The 21,043-nt window shown below is 37.7% G+C and overlaps 1 protein-coding gene across 1 annotated transcript in view; it reads right to left on the bottom strand.

Annotated features, from left to right (window-relative positions):
- LOC114067869 (disrupted in schizophrenia 1 protein-like) overlaps positions 1-21,043 on the bottom strand; it is a 42,296-nt gene that overhangs the window by 2,886 nt on the left and 18,367 nt on the right. Inside the window, exons 2-4 of the mRNA XM_027903577.1 lie at positions 18,991-19,234; positions 12,805-12,849; positions 4,809-4,926 (exon numbers count right to left, since the gene is read on the bottom strand). Coding sequence (XP_027759378.1) covers positions 4,809-4,926; positions 12,805-12,849; positions 18,991-19,234 — 407 coding nt within the window. The remainder of the gene's footprint in view (positions 1-4,808; positions 4,927-12,804; positions 12,850-18,990; positions 19,235-21,043) is intronic.

Genomic DNA, 21,043 nt, shown 5'->3' with positions numbered 1-21,043 from the left:
TCTGAAGTTTAATTACTTCTAATGTGTAGCCTCTGACTACATGCTGATACTTGTAATATCCCAAGCAATTAAAAAATTCTTTTCAGGTTGAGAGAAAAAGCAAAATTGAAATGTTTCACTGTCAGTGGATGAAAATCTTGAAGGATGGAAAAAAACGATGAAGACAAGGAAAGAAACTCCTAACCAACAGAAGCTGGAGCAATAAAAAAGATGACTGGATACTGGATAACTACAGCAAGAACCAATAACCTCATAAATAATACCACAATTATCTGTAGACAAGTAACTGTCAAACAAGCCTTTATGGCTATGCAAAATACATGGCATATGGCTAAGCATGGAATCTCCATCCATATACAAAGTTTATATCTGGATAAACAGCTTCCCCCATTTTAAAACTTCAAATAACAGTTTTGCATGGGTCCATATGCAAAGGTGTTCTTAAAGCTTAAATCCTCTGCCCAGTGCTGCAATTATTGAGCCAATATCCAAGGAAGGAGTAAAACCAAGTTTCAACTAGGAATATATTCTGGTTCTGCTGTCTTCTTGTGAAAAACTGACAAAATCTCTCCCCTTTCTCATAAGCAGTAAATTAAAGTACTTGGGTACAACTTCACACAGACACAACCCATTTCAACAACACTGCAGCTCTAAACATTGTCTTCCACTAAGCTTTTCACCTACTTGACTTCTTCTCTTTGAAAAACTTGAGCACCATGAGAGAATCCATGATTTACAAGGAGATAAAAAGCAGATCTAAATACTTTAGAGACTTAATTTTTTGAAAAAATGGGCTCATCAAGGCAGCTCCTGCTCTCTCAGCACAGATGTGTAGAGAGACAAAAGGTAGATATTATGAATCAATTGCATTCCTATAGGAAAGATTAGCACCTAAGAGTATATGTTGTAAGACAAAAGACCTTAGAAGGATAATCAAGGACTACTGCTGAGATGAGGTAAGGGCCTATGGGATTTTGGAGAAAAACAGCAATTTTTGGACATCTGAAGAAGAAATTGTCTTGAAGAACAGAAATAACTGAGGAGGTTTTGTGGATTTTTAAAATTGGTTAATTGGTTTTGTTTCCAACAGCTAAAAGTTTCAGTGTCTGGAGACAGAAACTCTGCTAGATGTACCAGCACCTAACTGCACGTGTCTTTTCTAACCCCAGGCACCACTACATATGAAGTGGCCAGCCAGCTGGAAAGTTGCTCTGCAGAAAAGGACCTTAAGATCATGGGGGACAGAGCCTCCCAGGCTGGATTAAGAAAATGCTGCCAGCAGGTGTAGGGAGCTGATACTTTCACTATACTCAGCACCAGTGAGGTCCCACCTGGATGCTGTGGGCTCCCCAGTAAAAGACTGAGATGGATTCTCAATGTGACTCACCATGGGAAGGGCTCACCCTTTTGTCATCTAAAATAAGATCAAAGAGGGTATCATTGCCACCTCTCAGTCTTGTGGGATACCAAAATCTCTTACAAGTTCACCTAGGTTGAGATTCCTCAGTGAGGTACAGACAAGGCTAAATTCTACACTCCCGATTCTGTTGAAAACCTACTCTCTGGTGTAAAACAAGGCTTGTTATGAGTGCCTGCCATATGACACAGGTGAAAGGTTAGCAGAGTGACCTGCAGTGCTTAACGAACATTTAGGCACAAAATTCCATTTTCAAAACAGCCGATTAAAATGTCTGTTTTAGGGCAAGGAATGAAGATTGGTTTTATAATAATACTCCAGTCAGGTTTTCTTCCAATGAAGCCTTTTCCCGAGGACAAACTATTACATGCATTCAAATTGTCTATCAAAATGTAACTGCTAATTAAGAAGAAAAATGACTGTGAAATTGCAATATAGGCTCCATTTAATTTTAGTGGGAATTCCAGGCCTTTACTGTCAGTAGAGTAACACCTCTAATCAGCTCTGCAGACACCAGAATAAGTCACCTCTCATCCTTTGGTTTTTCCAATTAATGATGCGGACTGTTTTCATACACTCACTAATGATTAACCATAATTGAATGTTTTGTGGGTTTATTTGGTTATACTAAGTAGAATTTAGCAGATCTGTCATAGTGCTGCAGAGATCTCCAACAACCCTCCCCCCTGCCATTGTTTGATGCTTTTTATACAAAAGCACAGTTTAATGTTTGCTGTGAACAATTTCAATAATAAATTAGAATCGCCAGTGGGTCTGTGCCTATACTCAGGACCAAGAAATATCACTAGATTTCTTCTTTGTTCAGTTCATGTTGGCAATTATGACAAGCAGCATGGTTGATTTACGTGTGCTATGCCATCAAAACACGGAATGAAAAACAATGACATCTGGGTTTTTTCTTCTAATACAAACTTAATAATTAATCAAAGCTATGACACACACTAAACATGGGCAAATGGCTCAAGAGTATCATGAATTTATTTTTCTCAGTGGAGTCTCTGAAAGTCTTTTAATAATCAGACCACAGGACTAATTTACATCTGTGCAGCCCACAGATAGATTTTTGACCTAATAGTTTGCTACATTCATGTGTAAGGAAGTCTTTTGGGGGGATGATGGGGAGGGTGAAAATAACCAGTGAACAAGAGTTTGAAAAACTTATCCTGCTTTCGTTACAGTTTCAGATATTTAAGCTCGTGCTCTCAGAGTTCTACAGATTTTTAATGAAGACTGCATCATTTTCCACTACTGTGATAGGAAATTATTTAAAACCAAATAAACTACCATGCAAACAACAGATGTATCTATTAAGCATCCATATTTTATTGAGGCTAATTGTTTTATCTTATCTCAGTACTAGGTCCTGAAATATATTCAAGTTACCAATGAGTGAAAGTTTATTTTATAGGCACTGAGCAGTTTTTATTTAAATAACCCCACAACAATCTACAGGTCTATAGCACTGTGGTAGCTATTTTTCTCTTTCCTTTTTGAAGGATAGCACAGTGGTTACATGTACCAGATGGTAACATTTTATGCACATTGATCTGGGCTACTTCTGAAATAGCAACTGAATGTTAATGAGGGGTAGCTGAATCGCTAAACTGCTTCTTTGTATGTCCCTATGTATTAAACATGGTTTCTTATTTTGTGACTGATGGTCATACTAGGACCAGGATATCACACAGTGTGCATTTCTGTATTTAGATAACGTGAGCTGAATTTCACTGATAGAGGAAATCAGATCTCTATCAGACAACCATGGCTTAAAACAAGACTAATCTATAACACTTCCGAAAATTCCAATGATTAATTTTTAACTATTGCAGTTTGAACAGCTATGAAGAAATAGGCATACTACATAAAAAGTACAAATACTACTATTTTACCTACTTGCAGTGTATTATCTTCTGGAAGCAAAAATGCAGTTTTCCAGCTTATTTTACCTTACCTAGTAAACTATACCTATGATCAGACCTGGCTTTTCAGAAGGTTATTAATTTAAATCCCCTGCAAAGAACTCGTAACTCCAACCCTTAATACTGTTCTTCTATTAGGGCCAATAAGAAAAGCTCATTTAAGAGTAAATATACATAAGGGAAGAGGGAATTAGATGCTGTACACACAACCAAGCATGTGCACTGTAAATATAATTAAAAGAATGTCGAATCTTTCTATATATTGTCTGTATATTGAAATGCTTAGAAAAGAAAGATTTGAAGGAGTAACAAATTACTGACTGGATTTTGTCCCCTCTGATGCAACTTTGCCCCAGCTCCATTCTCCCCTCCACATGCCCCTAAAGTTTATCCTTCTGATATCTTTAAACAAATCAAGCTTTTAACGTAGGAATTTTGCAATGACTTGCCAAATTACTTAAAACACAGTGGTATTTCCACACACTATTCTTTCTCCTTTCTTTAAACTATCCCCACCTTAGCTTAGTAGGAGCTGAATCCTTTCTAGTACCATCATCACCTTAACTCACCTTCAGGTTTCTGCAAGGGCTCCTTTGCTAATCTCTCCAACCTGAATTTATTAATCTTTCATCATTATTCCCTTGACTGACACCTTTCCTTCACAAAAAAACTTACCAGTTAAGTATTCTCATCTTTTCTGGCCACACTGGTTCTTATTCTCTTTACCCTTTCTCAGAAGAACAAGGTCTCTTTCATGATACGTTTTTCCTATGAAAGTTACAAATTAAATAAAAAAAAAAAATCCCTGCTCTTAAATTTTGAAATTTTAAAAAATTCCCAATGAATGCCTCATAAAGGTTAACAATCTTAAAAAAAAATACTGAGAGATGAAGCACAGAGAGAGATAAGGGTGCATAAGACAACATCTCATCTGGTTATTTCCACTGCAGTATTAGAGGCAGATTAAATTGTGTAGGATGCCACACGATACATCTGTTACCCACTTTTTTAAAAATTAAAAACCCCCAAACTATATGTGACAACATATACAATTTGAGTCAATAATGTAATATTTAATTTAGTTAAATCATGTCAGGAAATGCAGGTGCATGAACACTTGTATCCATGCAGCCTTTGGCACATCATGTTTTTACTTATATGAGCATTACAAACAAAAGGATTTTAACAGTAAAATAAAGGCTTTTCATTGCCTAATCTCAATTTACAAAGAACTAATTTCTATTTCAGTCAATTAAAGATGGCTCAGACCACAGTGAAAATGCACTGTAGGAAACAAAAATGCCCATTTCAGCAAAACAATTAATTCTTCTGTTCTTAATGTATCAAATCCACAATAAGAACTAGCATTCCATATGAATCTGAAAGGCAAGTATTTCATGTACATACTTACATAGATTGATACATATCTATAGCTATAGCAAAAAGGATATGAATAACTCCTTCATCAACTCTGCAGGTGGAACTTTGCAATTGATCTTCCAGATGCACCAATTTCTCACTTATTGCTTCACATTTTTCTCCCAGCTCTGCAGAAAATATGAAGAACTCCTACAGAAAGTTGAAAAAGAAAAAAAAAAAAAAAAGGCATGTTTGCTGGTTGCACTTTTCTACATCAAATTTGCATCAAATAAAGAGAAAATACAATATTAGTGTGGGGATATGATGCTTTGCCTAACATTACCTAAAAGCAAATTCCCATTAAAGAGACAAAAAGCTGTTACTTTATAATAAATTGGTGATTTATATGAAATGGAATGAGTTTGTGGTCTCAGTCTACTTCCCAGCAAAAACAAGTCATGATCTCACTTTCAGTAGATGATTAAAGGGGTATAAAGACCAAACTGCTCTCCATCTTCCCCTGTTGACTCACCACAGCAGAGGAGGTCTCATGCTGACCGCACCATTTATGTTTCCAAATTTCAAGTTGTTCGTGTAAATATGATTTACACTTTTAGGTCACTTAAATATTTCAAGCAGCATCACTTTTTGTATCCCTTATAAACACAAAATGTACTTACATTTTTGAAGAAAAATTTGGCTAGAATACTTAGGGACTTTGTTCAACTGATCAAAGAAAATGCATCGAAGTCTTGGAGATTACAAGATGAAACCATGTTTTTTTACTGATTTATCATCAAATAAAATTTTCAAAAATAATGGTTCTCTATTTAGAATTTATATGGACAAATACTTCTTCCATTTTACACCAGTTTCAAAGTCCTTCCCTTAAGTTTTTTTCAGATACACTGCACAAGAATAATTTCTTTTACATTTTTCAGTTAATAATACTTTGAGAAATGACCTGAGTAAGCAGCAAATATGAAGAGGGGAAAAAAAATTAAATCAATCTGTGCAGCTCTGAGACAAGCCTTTCCTTTCCCTCCCATACCACCATAGTGCTGCCTTACAGTGAATGACAGGGGTTATTTGTAAGCAAAAGATTATGGTGCCAAAATGGAGTTCTGCTGGAGCCATGTTGAAAAAAAAATTGAGTAATTTATCAGCTGGAATCCAGAAAACTCGATTTTCTCTGAACCCAGTCCATGCACTCATCCATATGAGTGCATATATGACCATGGGGCCATATACAATTTACAGAAAGTTTTTCCTCTGCTAAAGAAAAAAAAGAAAATGTACTTGGGGTCCTTTGCAATGATTTGTTGCTGTAAGAGCAACCACCAGTGGTTGTTTAAGAAAAATCAAGTCTTCAGTTAAAGGGCTTCCAAATAAATAGTACCAATACTTGTTGGAACGCTGCCCATTGTGAAACAATCTGAGTTTTGGTAAACACGTTTACCAGACCTCATTTCTGTGCTATCCTTTTGCTTCGCATCACACAGTGCACAGGAGGAGTCAAATGTGAGAAGAGTTGTGCTTGCTGGGGCATCCTCTGTTACGGCACAGAGCTTTGACCCTCCTGCTTCCTGAGGGCCTCTGCCAGACATGGCTATCCAGCACATCGTACAGGTATGCAACCACCTGCAGCTCAAACCCTGGACGGGTGTGCTTGTTAGGAGAGGTGATGTTGCAAACACCAGCAGTTTGGACACAGAAGAGCACAACGCCCAAGTCCCTGTCTCTCTGCACAAGACCTGACATCTCCAGAAACATTACCAAATGTGAGAATCTACAGCAGCACTTCATAGAACTTACAGATGTGAAAACGGCCCACTGTTTTTAAAATGAGAACAGGGGAGGAGAAAGAAAACATTCTCCTTGCATATACAAGGAATGTCCTTATCTCACGATCAGGGACAGAAGATGAGGATAAATTTTCCATCCAGCAGCTACATTATTACTCAGTATACCAGCAGGACTCCATGTGCTGTTATGGAGCGAGATAACCCAGGGAATTTCTATCAACAGAAAGCTCTTAGTGAATCATTCTGTGACATGGACACAAGAATAGATGACAGTTGTCTAAAAGACCTTAGGTCTTAGGCTAAAAATGCCAGTAAACTGAAAAAAACTGAGTACTTTGAAACCACATCTAAAACTATGACCATGGATAGAGAATGATCCACCTTTGAAGACTGATTTTTCTCTAACAGTAATTACATGTAAGAAAATCAGGTCTTCACATAACTGCCATTTCTAACAGCAGCCTAATTTCTCTTTAACACAGCCATAATAGTGTAGGGATAAACTACTTCTGCATCTACATAACCCAGCAGCCTTTTTAGCTGAAATGAAAAGTTCCTCCAGTACTTTAGACCAGCATCACCTCACAGGAACTTAGTCGCACATGTTATGTGAAAAATGCAGGAGAATCATCACATAAATTACGATTTTCCAGAACTTAGAAATCTATATGAAAATGGAAAAAATATACACTGCTCTCAAAAATACACAATAATAATTCTAAGTATTCAAACAAGTCCACAGTTTCTGCCCCCAAGACTTTGTTTGAAAAAAGTTTGATAACCCAGAGAAGTAGATAGAAAAGATTTCTCTTAGTGCCTTTTATGCCTGGTAGCATCACTGGTAACATTATTATTTGACATTTGTCTGTGTAGGCAGGGAAACCACAGTCAGTGACATACAACTATTCAGAACAGCTCCCGGTTGGAAAGTGGCACTTTACACTGATCAACAATATCTCTGAGAGGGGAGTGGACTCTGCCTCAAGCTGAACATATTAATAAAATACAACTCATCCAGGCTTGTAGGTTATGTCAGTGCTACAAGCTTCTGTAGGTCTTAAGATTTCTTTGGTTATTTTTGCACTAGCAGCACTTTTAGGAAGCAGCTAGGAGAGATTGCAGGAGTCAGGAAAGAGCTGAGATGCAATATTGCTTTATGGATTTTTCTGTAAACAGGGAATGTAGCTGGTTGGGATTTTTTTTCCTCTAAATCCTCAAGCAAGTGAAAACAGCACAAATACAGATGTGAATTATTTTTTTAAGGTGAAATTCTTCTGCCTTTTCACACAAAGTAGAAATTCCCATGCTTTCCCAGAGATGTGAGAGTCTGATGCAAAAACCAGTAAGAACAGACAATGTTCCAGATGATGCATGGCTGGAACATCAGCATATTGCCTTAAGAGCAGAGGGAATGGCTTCTGGTTTAGTCTTCTGCATTTCATTTTACTCTTTTACAAGTTGTTTTAGTCACCTATGAGCAACAGCTCCTCAACAGCATTACTCAAGGAGAATGTTTGATCAGCTTTTCCAGTGCAAATACCTTCTGTGCTCTTGAATCTACTTCAGTTTTATACAGGAGAATCAGTATTGTAGTAGCTAGATTAATCTAATTCTATTATGGATTAGAGTCTATATTAGAATCTTGGGTCGTTGTGCTGAAAAGCAGGATTCACAGATAGATCCTTTAAATTCATTCTTCCTACAGAGGAACTTCTGTAAAAAGGCGTTGCCTTACTTCCAAGTAGCAATTCCAATAAGATACAAGCCTTAGGAGACCTGCAGAGTCAATGCCAGATTTATTTCACCTGCACTAAATTTTCTCTCCTATAACAGTTAAAATAATTCAAAATAACACAAATAACAACTACAAAATTTGCCCTTGCAGACAAATACTTCTCATTATGGCACAAGGTTTAGAACAGTGACCTACTGTTGGCAGAAGTGCTGCATGTTTACCCTTGGCCCTTGCAGAAGTTAATGGCAATTGTCAGCACTTGAAACTCCAAAACATCAGGCCAGGGTATCTCTTAAATAATTTCTAGAAACAAAACACAACCATCCATGTGTTTGCCCTGCTTGACCAGATGCTTCAGTCACATGTAGGCTAAGTGCACATGCCCCCAGATAAGGAGCTACACAGTCATGAGGTGTCCAAAGTGCAGGTGGAGGACGCATTCGTTCCTGCTCTGCATCCCAGATTTCCTGCCCCATATGCATTGTTCTGGGCAGAACAATTGCAGATGTGGAAGGCAACGTGGCCTCGGAGAAGAGGTCTAATCTCTGAGTTTGAAAATAATGCATGTTACTTATGACCAACATCATCATGGTAAGGTTGACCAGGAAGCAACCAGGGAACAATAAAGCCCGTTCTGTGACTTGCAGTGTGACCGAGCCTACTGTGACTGTCCTCAGCTGGTGTCTGTATACATGGCTCTTAGCAGCTGACAAGGAATTTTGTAGTTCTGGTGGCAGGGTACTGGCTCCAGGGCTAAACTGCCCTTGCCATGAGCAAGTCTTCCTCCTGAAAACTACTCTTGCTACAAACCAAGATGGTTACATTTCCTTTTACCCTTAAAAAGCACACACCGATAACTACTAGTTGTCCTATTTATCATTATGATTTATGTGGTTGAAGATTTTGCCTTTCAACCAGATTAGGATTTCTAAAACTTTTATTTCTCTTCCTTTCCTTCTTTTCTTCACTGTGTTCCTGCCTTCTACAGAGTGAGGTGTCCAAACCAGTGCCACAGTCCTCTCGAGGCTTTGGCATTCTCAGCTAAGCACAGTAATTATTTCTGTCTTACAACTGACATTCCCATTAATGAGGCTGCAAGTGACATTTGCCCTTTCTTCCAGCTCAATGAAGGTAATGAATCCCACTATATTTGCAGTCCACTATAACCCCAGATTCTTCTTCTGCAGTATTGTCACCTTAGCAGCTATTTACCATCGGTATACATAAATCAGACTCTTTTTCTCCGTCTTGTGTAATTTGCACCTGTCTTTTAACATATCCCTTTTTATTGATTTCAGGCTATTCTTTCAATCTATCAAGAGCATTTGGAATTCTAATCCTAATTGAAATTATGTTGACTGGCACATAAACTCCTGGCCTACCTCCTTTCTAAAGGCAAATACCACATCTGCCTTTTACCGATCCCCTGGGACTTCAAGCTTCCTCTAGGAGTTTTCAAAGAAGCTTGTTAATGGTTTGGAGATTGTTTTTCTTGGCTCCTATGCACTCAGAAAAAATTTCATCAGTCTAGCCTGACTTGAGTACATCTCATTTGCCTTAGGATCCTTTACTGTGTTTGCCTCTTGATACCTGGCAGCAAATACCAAGAGCACTACATATTTGGACATAGTTTATCATTTTTAGAAAGACCAAAAGTAATAAAAAAATAAAGAAGAAAAATTAATTCTGATCTCATTTCTTTTCTCATTCACCCTTCTTATTAGAAGACACACATGCTTTTTTTCACCTATCTCTTACACACAACCTAAACTCCTTGACATTTCACATCTTCTATTTACAGTAACTTAGTGTGCTTAGTGGTCTTGCTGCCTTCACTCTTACATGCTAAGTACTCTTTTAGAGTCATTCTTAGGAACATTTTTGTCCTTCCTTTTCAACACTCATTTGAGCTGCTGAAAAGCTGCTCACATAGATATGTAGTCTGTGACTCTGCTTGCTCTTTTTTACACCAAAATAAGATGGTGCTGTACTGTAAACCGGATGTCTTCAGGACAGTACCAAAGAAAATCTGCTGATTCCTCCTTCTACAGAGCTTGTCCCATGTAAACTAACTTGTTGCTTCTTCCCTGATTTTGTTTAGGTGAGTTTTTCTTTCATGGAGGTAGCTATCCACCTTTTCTTAGAAAAGGGATCAAGGTTGTTTCCCAGTTACTCTTGCTCTTGTCACCTTCCACTTACAGACCGCCAGCTCATTCCATCAGCCTGTTTATGTATATTTAGGAGACTTCAGCACTACAACACACTCCTCACTATCTCATATGCAACAATTCAGGCATAAAGCTTTCCAGACAGCTGTTTTGCAACTGTGGCCTACCTCCCTCCCACAATCACACACTTTTCCCACATTTCCTCTGCTCGCACTGATCCCCTTCCCTCTGCCACAGGGATACAACAACATATGGTAGTGTGAAATGACTCATCAGAATTACAGTGCAATACTGGCAATTGTTCCCTTCATTTATCTTCCATTACAGCTATGGAGGAGTGTCCTTGGAAAAGCATCTATGCAGGAATAGCGTTTTTCACTGCCTTCCAGCATCCTGCTGTAGGCTGACAGCAGTCTTCCCATTCTCATCCCTAGTAGACTGAAGATCTTCCCCAACTGCAGATTTCCTAAAACGAGAGCACACTACTGCACTGGCTTATTTAATTAAACTGGGACAATTCCAGTTCCTGCTGTGGGAGGATAAGGCTATTTAATGACTTACCAATAAAAATTCACAGTGGGTCAGGACTTCGAAAAAGAAACAAAAGCACCAAACTGTTTTCCAGTATCAACACCCTGCTGTGCAAGGAGTCAGCACAGCTGGGGATCATTTAGAGGTGGTTCCTAGTATACACTCCCATCTCTGCTCCTGAGTCACTAGGATGAAACAATCTGGAATGACTAACTGGGTGCTCTCCTGCAGACAGTGGGGAGACTGACAAGAAAGGATTAGGGGAACAGAGGATCAAAGGAACATTTAGGCAAAGCCTTGACATAGTACAGGATGCTGACAATTTCACAGAGCTTTTATAGAGCTGTCTACGAGTCAACATCAATCTATCTCTGGCAGCGTGGTAGAGCCTTTCTAGCATATTTCCACTTCCTTTATTTGTATCATTGCTTTCTATTATCTTTATACACTATCTTCCCCCCTCAAAACTTCAAAAGAGCAAAGTTACTCCACTTCTGAGGACTCTAAGATATTAAGCTCTTGGAGAATACTTCCACAGTGGCAGCCCTGTGAGCTCTGGTGCCCTCAGTATTTTGCCCTGATGGAAGTAAGGCTTTTTGCTACCTTTATCCTGTGGAACCGCCTCCCCTATTTCATGTCATCTGTGGACACAAGCACCTGAACAGTTTTGCTTTAATTCATAGCAAAGTTCATTGATCAGAAAGGCCATTTGCATTTTCTGCAAAGTTCACCTTCCTTCGCAAGGCTTCCTTGTTTTCATTTATGCTGAACTCACACACAGCCAAACAGTCTGTCCTAGGCGTGCTCTGATGTCACATTCTCCCCGAACACAAGGTCAACAATCTGAATTTGGTCTTGCAATATCTTGTATCTTTCCTACAGAATTCCAGTCGAACTAGTCTTTGGACTCACTGGTGGGAATCTAAAGAAATGCCTCATCTGAATAGTTATCCTAAACTGCAGTATTTGTGTATTTAATATTTGCTTGGCTGATCACTTGTCACTTGTATTTGACAGGTGGCATGTATGCTATTATGGAAGGTGAACTGGGGGTTACTTGTTCGTGTTATTTATTTGCTGGTTGGACACAATGCTTGGATATTAAATTTCCTTTTTAAGTAAGTTGCAACCCAAGGTATACTGACGTAAAAATGGGCCAAACTAAAACAGTACAGCTATTAGAACCAGTATAACTCTTCTTACATATATATTACCGAAACTCTTAGTTTGTAAGTAGGTGGATTTTTGTATGTAAGCAGATTTTTCTCATAGGAAATGCATCTCATGCTACTTAATTATCCTAGCCTTCTTAAAGACATGGACTAGGATGTGACATATTTTTGTTTATAAAAATAATGTAAAATTACAAACATCCAGTATTTTTATTTAGATGAAATTCCTATTACCCTGTATTCTGCCACAGTCTGTATGCTTTTATACTTCAAAAGTAAATTGAAAGGTATTTTTAAATGGTACACAAGAAAACAGGCTAAGCATTAAGACAGTGCTACAGTAAGGCTGGCTAAATATTATTGATCCTACTTTTCCCAAACATATTCTGTTTGTTGGTATGTGTTAAAAATATTAGTACAGGATTTAACTAAAAACTCCCTGAAATACTCAGAAACTTTGCTGAGAAACTTGGCTGTTATTTTCAATGGGGAAAAAAAAAAAAAAAAAAGGAATGGGACCACTCTCGTTGTGATTGTGTTGCTTTCCTACGTGTTCACACACTCTCTAGCAATTTTTACCCCAAGGTAACTCTATAAAACAAGTGTCATTAATTCTAATTGAGACAAAGGAAAGTCTGTACAATCCCACCACTTTATATTGCCTAGGAAACACTTACCTCAGATAAATGACCCTCTGTTCCAAATGAAAAGTCTTCCATAACCTATTAGAGATAAATTATTAAGTATGTAGTAGATACATGCTATATAAACAGTACAATTTCAATATAACTTATAAAAACCATATAGCACAATAAAATTTATATAAGCTGAACAACTGGATCGATTTGCTCCACATGCATGAAAGATTTAAACTGCATTTGTAATGGAGCAGTGGCAGACACCCAATCTTTAAAACTGTATTTGAATACATTTTATTAAAGTCTGTCTTTGGCTTCTCAGTTAAAATGCGCATGGAATACTGCCTCTAAAACAGAAGAACTAACTATAGACTGAAACAAACTTTTCTGTGAAGCTTTTGAAGATCTGTATACCATTCAAGAGTCTACAGAAGTATTTCTGGCATAAACCCTGTACATGATTTTGCTCAGGAGAAATGAGAGACTCCAGTGATGTTTTCTATTGGTAACATGTGCTAACTATAGTCAGTTCCTCTTTTATTTCATCTGTGAAGTCTGTAAGAAATCAGCCATTGGTTGGCCGAGGAACGAAGAAATTTGATGTTAACATTACTGGAAAATCATTAAAACTTATCACATATTACAGTATTGATAATCTTTATATAAACTGAGATAAGTGTATTGCTTTGGTAGGGCGGTACTTGGTATCAGAGGTAGGTATACAAATACATTAAAAAGTGCAAAATCATTAATCTGCCATAAATTCATCATTGTTACTGGATACTATTTTCAGTAATCAATCTGAAAAAAAGGTAGCTCAGATTTCTTTTACCTGTAATATTAATCTTCTGATTATATTTTTACTGCAAAATACACGTAAGCTTTAAGCCTACTGCAATGCTACAACCCCCTAGCTAAAGAGGTTTTCACTACACCACAGTATCAGATGCAGCTGAGGGGCATCGTGCTGCACAACTACGCACGTGAGTGTACAACGATGATCTGACCGCTGTGTACAAGCCAGCTGCCTGCTGTTACTGAAATCCTTTCCAGCTTGGATCAATACAAAAAACACAGAAATGCTGACTTTCAGTAATGCTTAATGCTGACATTTAAAACTAAGATTAAATTTTAAGTTTCCAAGCTATTTTCAAAGCTTCACAAATACAGAATTTAATTAAAACTCAAATGAATGCACAGTTTGTTTAGTTTTTGAAAGGCTTTGTCCTTTACGTATTGCACATTTACCTCCTGGACCACAAGCTATCTCAGTGCATAGCAATGAGTTACAGCCTGCTCACAAAGGCTTTCTTGACGCTTGCTATCACTAAATTCCGAAAAACGTTGTATTATGTCCCGTGATAGCTTCTTTTTAATGAGAAACACCACAGTAAATATTATTATTTTTTCATAGTTTTTCAAGGTATCACTTAGAACACTTAGTACATTTTAAAAAGTCAATTACATGAAGGCTTTACAATTATAGAACATCTTTCCAACACCAGCGTGATCTTCAAAAGACCCCAAAGCATCATCCCAGATGTCAAAAATTAAGTATGCAGAGATGAAGAAAAGATAGCAGCCCTCACCCTTATCCCTGTTCTCTACTCTTTTATGATGAAAAAGGGAGAAGCAATCTACAAAGAATTCTCTGGGGAAACTACCAAAAATGCTGACTTACAAAAGGTAAAACTACTAAATTTTGGATTTTACCTTGTAACTTTAATCACCTCAATTTTCTTGAAATCTAGTAGGTGTTTCTTTCCTTCATAGTGATTAAGAGGGAGCACTGCACAGCATGCCAGAGAGCAGAAGAAGAAGAAAAAAGGATAGGTCAGGAACTCAAGCCTGCAGGTGCACACATACCCATGTTCATCAAGTTACTTGCTGTTAGGAAGGTCCCAGCACACACTCATCTCTCAGTTTATTAGTTATCATTGGAGTTTCTGCTGTTATAAAAAGCTTTTGCTTACATGTACGTTATCAACAAGCAAAAAATAAAGCAAGTTATCATAAGGAGAGGAACAAGCAGGCATTGTTTGAAGAAAAATGAAATGTTACTGTATATTTTAGAAATCGCAGAGATATGTATCTATGTAGTAATGATCATAGCAATTTCTACCTCACTCACATATCACCCAGGCAAAATAATTTGCAGTTTAGAAGTATGGAACATTTCTGGGATGAACACTTGAACCTATCTTTAATTCCTCAGAGACTTAGGAGAAAAAATAGTCACAAAAAGACAAACTACAACTGCAATGATAGGGTACCTAATTTCATCAATATAGCTACCAGCTGGAAAGTATATTCTTATATGAAAATTCAATAATCTGTATCAAATAAATTAGACAAGCTGACTTTCGCATGACTGAGGGTAGTAATATTGTCTACAACTTTACTTCAGAATTTTTTTAATACTATAGTCTAATGAGTGGTCTGTAACTGAGAGAAATACATCTTATTTTTTAAGTAACTCAGGGTGTTTCACAGGATGATTTTTGCTGACCCCACTTTATTTAGTTCTGACCGAGACATTAGTAATGATGCTTCAACAAGCTGAGCTGTAAAAGCATGTGATTGTCTTCCCTGGTTAACAGTCAGTGTTATAAAGGAACCCTAATTTACGGAATTATTTTGGGATGCCAGTCTACCACATAAAAACTGGGAAAAAAACCCCAGCAGTCTTAGAAAACACAGTTATGAAAACTATAAAATAACTGTTGACAGTTAATAAACCTGTGCTCATATGACAGTAAAATATGTAACTCTCAAAGAATTTATACGTTACATATTTTTAAACCAGAACATGTAATATTTTCTGATCTAGTGGGGATATTTAATTAAAAATGATACATGGCCCTTCTGCAAAGCAGTGTCTGAGGATCTAAGGACAGGGTTCTTTCGATTCATCTATCTTGCTTTTCTTATAATTGTTATGTCCCTTACTTGGTTTTTTGCTTTCTAATGAAACATATACAGTAAGATAGAGTTATATGCAAGAACACTGTTTATAGTACACATTAACAAAACCAATATCCACCCAACACTAATGTTTAGCTAGATATGACACAGTAAATAACTGGAGAGCTTCATTTATAGCATTTCACTGTAAAGTATATCAATCACTTGGGAATGAAATGTGCCTTCCAAGGCATATATGTATGTATGCTATCACTATAGCCTTTCCTATGGTGTTTTGAAATAGGAAATTCAGTACCCTTTAAATACAAAGAACACCACTTTTTCCTTCTACTTCAGTGACCAACGGTGCTCTCTCGAAATTCCCCAATGGGGAACAGAGGTTGTGACACAGCTGAAGAGATTAGTCATTTCTCCTAGTTTTGGCCAGGACAGGGTTAATTTTTTACAGTGGCCAGGAAGAGAGCATGATCAGACCCTAATTACTGGTCATCCAACACCATCTCAGGGCTGGAGTAAGGGACTTGCTCTCTCGTTTTCTGGGGGAGGGGAAGACAGGTGTGGTGCGGAAGAGCGAGTTGGCATTTTGTTGTTTTTAACGTATAAATTGTTTCTTTGTCTTATACCTTTTGTTATTGATATTGTTGCTGTTACTGTTCCTTATCTCAACCTCTAATTTTCACCTTTTTGGACCTCCAATTCTCAACCTCACCCCCAGAACAGGAAGGGTGAGGAGTTAGGGGGGAAAGGAGCTAGTGAGCAGCTTCCAGTTTGAGGGAGTCTCATTTGGGGCGGGGCACTAAAGTGGGGAGTGCCACTCCTAAACCATGACATTATTCTAGAAACATGGCAACCAAAGCAAGCTGCTCCTCTCACAGAGACACCAGAGGCTTGTTAAATAATATCAAACCAAGTATTTTGACAAATTCAAGCTTCTCTATTAGATATTCTCACTTGCTTATAAATGGCTATAAAAAGGTTCCCTACTAATGGACAATGGTAAGATTTTCCATAAAATTCCTACGTAATGGCTAATTTTAGAGAATAAGCACCACACCACTGTTTTTTGTGAGTTTTTTTGGCCACAAATACTAAATTGATTTTTAAATAAAATAATACACTATCACATAATGGAGCACTCAAATGTTTCAGAAGTGGTTTGTTTTTCAACTAAGTCCATTTACAAATCAAGGCATATTCTCTTTTGTACTTCAACACAATCAAAACTGTAAGTTAGAATGATTTGTGTCAGAGTTTTTTGTTTGCTTTTATATTCTGCCTTGTGATGAACTAATAAGAGACGTTAGGGATGTTATTCTGCTATAGCTCTTCTCTAAATGTTTAGATGCTGCCTGTCAATCCTACTGACATCCAATCAGTTTTACAACCTAAAGCATTCTTTTATGGGTAAAACTTCAATGCCCCACAACAAAGAAAAAAATCTGAGCTTCTAAAAGTATAACAGCAGGCAGCCCAGACCTAATTCCAGAGCCAGAATACAGTCGGTATGTTGGAGGGGTTTATGGTTGCAATGGGTTGCAGTCATTACTGATGCATAACTTTGCCTCAATGGTCAAAGCTGCAGGCAGCACCAAACCTGTAGAAAGCTGACTAAGTCATGATAAAACAGAGCTCTGTTGCTCAACTCCATCTAAAAGCTGGACAGCACATGACCAGTCTCATATCAGCAAAACTGCTTCATTTTTTTTCTTTCATCAGCCATAGGAGTGCTGTGGAAACAGATGAAGGAGTACCTCCACAAAGCCTTCCCTGAAGGACATTTTTACACATCAGCTTCTGAATGATTTTGGCACATTCTCAAAATGGAGTTTATTCAGGATACTGTGATAGGCCAGATCCCAGGCAAAGACATTTATACCACAAAGTTTAAGCAGTTAGATGAAGAGCTGAAGTTAGTCTGTAGTCTTCCTAAGTTCCCTCCGTGGCTGATAGAGGCGGGGAGGAAAAAAGAGAAAGGCAAGTTCAAAAGGAGGAGTTTACTGGAAACATACACTTTCCTCTTCCATTTGAGATGTGGGGAACCTGTGCCTTGACTCCTGCACATCTCTCCAGAACCAGAGGTCACCTAACTTCAGCCACCCAGATGTCTCTCTAGGACAGCAAGGTTGATTTTCAGGGAAAGGATCTGGACTTGCAGGGGTGAAACAGGTGATAATCTACAGTACAGATCTCAAGAGGGCTACAGAAACAGTCACAATTCCCTAAACCCTCCAGACCTTCTAAGGTGCACTTTTGAAAAGAGAGTGCAATATTCCATAACCAACAGAACTCCTCATATTACGTCAGCAGACTCATCAGAAATATGATAAGGGAGGGGTACAGGTGGAATCAAAGCCACAGCTGACCATTTCTAATAAAAACATTGTCTATGTGGAGTCAGTCAGTAAACCATTTTCCTTGGGAAAAGACTGAAAGAACTACTGAAGCCCAATATAAAAACAGAATTTTACTAACAAGAGGAGATTTTACAGTAAGGTAAGCATCTGCTTTCCACTAAGTCTCAGCCAGGATGAACGCAAAATTAGGCATCACATTTCAAAGCAACGCATAGTTCAATGGCTCTTAACATCAAATGCAATTAGGCACACTTTAGATTTTTGTCAACTAAATTCCATGGTAATAAAACTAACGGCTCCTGTCGGGGGGTCTTTTTGTCACAGTGGTGCTGTTGGGTTGATGAAGCTTTTTTAACAGCTTGTTTACCTTGGCAATAAGTTAAAGGACTATTAGACAGTTGTACATTTTTCAGGCAGGGATGGCATTCCACATCAGAACATGAAAACTTAAAAGAAATTTGTCAAACCTTTTAAGCTCATGATTTTTTTCCTCCTTTTAGTATTTGTTGGATGCTGTAAGCCTATTAGCATCTGAGCTCTGAAGCCTTTGACCATTTCACTAAGGGAGGAAAAAATTTACTCTCTCCTCCAGATCCAAGCTAAGAAGTCAGCAGAACCAACTCCAAGTGAAACTTGTCAGTGATACGAGGAATACTGGATAATTTCAGTTAAATACTTAATAGTTTTTCCTTTATATCCTGATGTACATTCTATATTTATTGCCTGAATAATTTCTACAGTTTAAAAAGACTGATGGTAAAAGGAAAAAGGGTTGAAGGGTTTCTGAGAAGCTAATAAGCTATTTTATTTATGTCTCAGATAGGAGGCCAGATGTTAAGTTCATACTTAACCTGCCCTGCTGACCCGTCACCAAAATTCAACTCTTCCTCTCAAAAGGAAAACCAGTAGTATCACTTGAAATGCAGTGGTAAACTATTTCAGATACCTTTTTCAGCTCACTGTGTCTGTGGCAGGAAACAGTACCCCACTCTGCGCCCTTTAGAAAGTGACCTTCCTTTCTTTTTTCAGAGTCAGGTGGGCCATCAGCAGTTATCTCCATCTCCTGCATTTGGTTCTCTTCTTCCTCAAAAACACAGCAACTGGTTTCTTTCAGCTGAAACCCTTGGATCAACAGCTGACATGCCTCCAAGTCAGCTTCCCACACTCTTTGGAGCAGCTGGCTCCCGCAGCTGAAATGAAAGCCAAAAGAAAATAAAACTGCAGTTCAGGGAAAATAGTTGCTATTTCAAGTAACATTTGGGCTAACTGCTTATTATTAGACAGAAAAATAAAAACAAAAACAAACAAACAAAAAACCCAACAGTGCCTCAAATACCCCCACACGGATAACGAATGCTATATAAAACTGAAAAGCAGTAAAATTATTGCCTTATTACAAAGCCAATGACATAAAACCACCTTTGTGCTAAGATGTTGTTTCCAACAGTATGGCATACACTGGTTCCATGTGACTTTCTCCTGTTTGGGCACAGGTCCAGGAGTCTTGTGATCATAACCTGAGCTTCCTTCATGCTACCAGATATATTTTCAATCCATTATCATCTCTCAGACATGTCAGTGTACATTACAAATACTGCTCCAAGAGTTATATTCACCTGAAGTAAATGGGAATTCTACGCATAGATAGTTTTTCAGAACAAGACACTGAATACTAACATCACACTGTTTGTAAGTGATGTGGTCACATCTCCATTTAATACCTGTTGTCTCTACGGAACCAGAAGATTTAGGTTGCCTACTAAAATATAGCAGATCAGTGGCAGAGCCTGGGATGGGACTCAGAAGCAATAACTCCCATGGCAATACACACTGCCAGACAGATACAAATGCTAATATCTAATAACATTTCCAATAATATTTTTTCACAATTCTTTTTCAAATTATATAATTTACTATATATATATAATTGTGAGCAATTTTAAATCACTAAAAGAGGAAAAATAACCATTTGATTTTAACTTTTCAGACTAAATTAAATACCAGCTTATCTTCTATGTGAAGGAAGCATAAAGGAGATGCACTGCTCACAATAAATTCAATAATCTAACAAAGGTAAGTTTTGAACTCCACAAATTCTACATGATACCAAGCTGTAAAAATCACACAGCAATATACAGAGAATGAGAGCAAAATTAAGAGTCAGAAGCTGAGCTATTTGATCTGTGCTTAGAGTCAGCATATATGTTTATTGAAAGCATAATGGAGCATGGGGTCCACAAATTATCTCCCCCAAGGAGTTCAGAATATCACTAATCAGAATGGGAAAAATTCTTCACCGGATTACATGTCTGTGCTCCATCCAGGTAGCATTTCACTTAGCAGGACAGAAAAATAAAATACCCCCCACTGTTTCTTTACTTGTCAGTCACAATATCATGGTTACAAAATCAAAATATTTCCCTGCAGACATACATAAGCCTATTTACTTGCTTTTTGAAAATGCTTGTTTGCATCTTTATATGGATTATTATGAAAGGTTAAAAAAATACTCTAGAGACCTAAATCACAATTTCCAGTGGATAGTTTGTTTTGGCTATTTAATTTAATGAAGAGCACTATTGACAAAATTAGGGCAGAGATGTGATGTATGCCATATTCAGAGTGGAGAAGATGAACAGCATATGTAAAAGTACAGCATAATGATGCCTAGGCTGCTCTTATTCAGCCACAACTCAGCTCACTGGTCAGTGTGGTTTTGACTGTATCTAAGTTTTACACACATTTTAGTAATCGGCAATTACTGAACACAAGGCTAACAGATTGCTTTTATTTGAAGGCCCTCTTTGTTTTATCATGGTATCTGTAAAATTGTGATTTATCTCGAGCTAAGATGCTAAGATGTTATGCTGAACTTTTCAACTGAAATCAGTGAATGCACATACACTTGGATACTCCAAACATATCTAAGCCAACCTATCAAGCTCCATCTTTTAGTCTGTATTTTGGAATTCAGTGCCTTGAAGTATTTTTCAAACACA

The sequence above is a fragment of the Empidonax traillii genome, unplaced genomic scaffold (assembly GCF_003031625.1).
Source record: "Empidonax traillii isolate 1590-97213 ecotype Southwest subspecies unplaced genomic scaffold, ASM303162v1 scaffold983:size218742, whole genome shotgun sequence".
Classification (NCBI taxonomy): domain Eukaryota; kingdom Metazoa; phylum Chordata; class Aves; order Passeriformes; family Tyrannidae; genus Empidonax; species Empidonax traillii.
This window is presented reverse-complemented; position numbering and strand designations above follow the sequence as displayed.